The sequence below is a fragment of the Microtus ochrogaster genome, unplaced genomic scaffold (genome assembly GCF_000317375.1).
Source record: "Microtus ochrogaster isolate Prairie Vole_2 unplaced genomic scaffold, MicOch1.0 UNK4, whole genome shotgun sequence".
Lineage (NCBI taxonomy): Eukaryota > Metazoa > Chordata > Mammalia > Rodentia > Cricetidae > Microtus > Microtus ochrogaster.
Window position 1 is genome coordinate 17,411,569 of NW_004949102.1, and position 1,913 is coordinate 17,413,481.

At 38.7% G+C, this 1,913-nt stretch overlaps 1 protein-coding gene across 1 annotated transcript in view; it reads left to right on the forward strand.

The window, feature by feature from the left end:
• Agk (acylglycerol kinase) overlaps window positions 1-1,913 on the forward strand; it is a 93,675-nt gene that overhangs the window by 82,350 nt on the left and 9,412 nt on the right. Inside the window, exon 13 of the mRNA XM_013353233.2 lies at window positions 100-197. Coding sequence (XP_013208687.1) covers window positions 100-197 — 98 coding nt within the window. The remainder of the gene's footprint in view (window positions 1-99; window positions 198-1,913) is intronic.

The following is a 1,913-nucleotide window of genomic DNA, read 5'->3' on the forward strand; positions in this document are numbered from 1 at the left end:
TGTGTGTGTGTGTGTGTGTGTGTGTGTGTGTGTGTGTGTGTGTGTATGTCTGTAAAATGACAATAGAAGCACTGACCCATGTCTGATGGATCCCCACAGCCTTCTCCCGAGAAGTGAGCCCAAAGATCTGGAAAGATGTACAACTGTCCACGATTGAGCTGTCCATCACAACCAGAAACAGCCAACTTGACCTGATGGCAAGTGCACTCATTTTTTAAAAAGATATTTGGCGTCTGGGGAAAAAGGACGGGTGCTTTCCTTGCACTAATTCAGTATTTTTATGTTTTACTCTGTGGGCACAGAGATGAAAGGATGAAGTAAAGGAGGCTGTCGTGTGCCTTTAGAGACAACAGCATTGAGAAGTGGTAGCTAAGTGCATTGGGGCACAGGAGCGCAGGGATCTCTGGACAAGTATTTGACTCTTGTTTGGGTGACCTTGGAAGACTCGGGACAGAAGCTTTAAAAGTGTAAAGCTAGAAAAAAGTTGAACTTTCACTTGAGTAAACATGCGTTATTTTTTTGTGAATATATTAAATGCATAGTCTCAGATTCCCCAGGAGAAACACATAATCCTTAGCTGTACACATATGGGGGTTTTGTTTGGTTTTGGTGAGATAGAGTCTTGCTCTGTAGTATAGGCTAGCTTCAAATTGTGATCTTCCTACTTCAGCCTCCTAAATGGTAAAATTACAGGCCAGTGTGCCATGTGTAGGCTGTCATATATGATTTAGTGCACTGTACAAAGCAGTAGTTATTAACCTTATGTGGCAGTAAAGTATATGGGATTAAAATAAAGTTTAAAATGCAGTTCCTTAGTCATGGTAGACATATATCATGTTCAATAGCCATATGTAGCTTATCGCCATACTAAATGTACAGACATGAACACGTCCATTGCTGTAGAAAATTGTTTTGGCTGGTGTTGTTAAGTATTGAGTTAAGCTTAAATGATTATCAGCATAAACTTGGAAAGTACAAAAGTTTTTCTAAGCATGACATCTAGGGAAATTTTTATATTGATGAATTAATCTACTTATTTAAAAAGAATAACTTCGGAGTGACAATTAGGGAGAATATTTGAGTATGACAGACCAGCATTTATTAGGTCTCCTTATCATAAACTCCTCAAATAAATCAATAAGAAGTGAACAGAGACAATATTAAACAATGGTCCAAGGGCTAAAAATAGAAAATGCACAAAGGGAAATTTTGAGGAAAGAGAACTCATATTTGCTGATATTACATGGGAGTGAGTCATTGTTCACAGAATCTTATATAAATTAGTTATGTTACCCTCAGACTATACCACATGAGTCTATGTGCAAACAGTTAACTGCATTTTATACTAGAGTTAAAAAAAAAAATTCCAAAGAAGCACAACCTGAAATAGTAACTTCTGCATCGCCATGTGTTACACAGCACAGTAGCACTCAGGGTGATGTGCATGGGCACAGACCTTTCTCCTAGCCTTCAGGAGACTATAAGTTGTGACACTATTTTTGGTAGTGTCTATAAAGAGTTTAGAACCCATGCATACCCCTTGTCCTGGCAAGTATAGTTGTTTAGCTGTGGGCGTGAACAGTTAAATTCTTAGTGTACTTACAGAATTCTGAAACTACCGTGAACCGAGAGGTTGAAAAGTCCTTTGTTCAGGGGATTTTTGAAAAGAAGATAAAATCTCTATTACACATTTTCTTTATTCTTAGTCTTTGGTGACAGTGTATTCCCAGGATATTGCTTGTGTTCCTTTGCCATTGTTCTCTGATGAGTGAATCTCTGTGATGCATTGAACTGAATGAGCTGTGATTGCAGCTCTGGGTGAGCCACATTCAGGACGCTGAATGCTCTTATCTTTGTGCTAATTACAAAGGTCTGTGACACTGCTGCTGTCACTAGTGGAGCACATTCTTCTT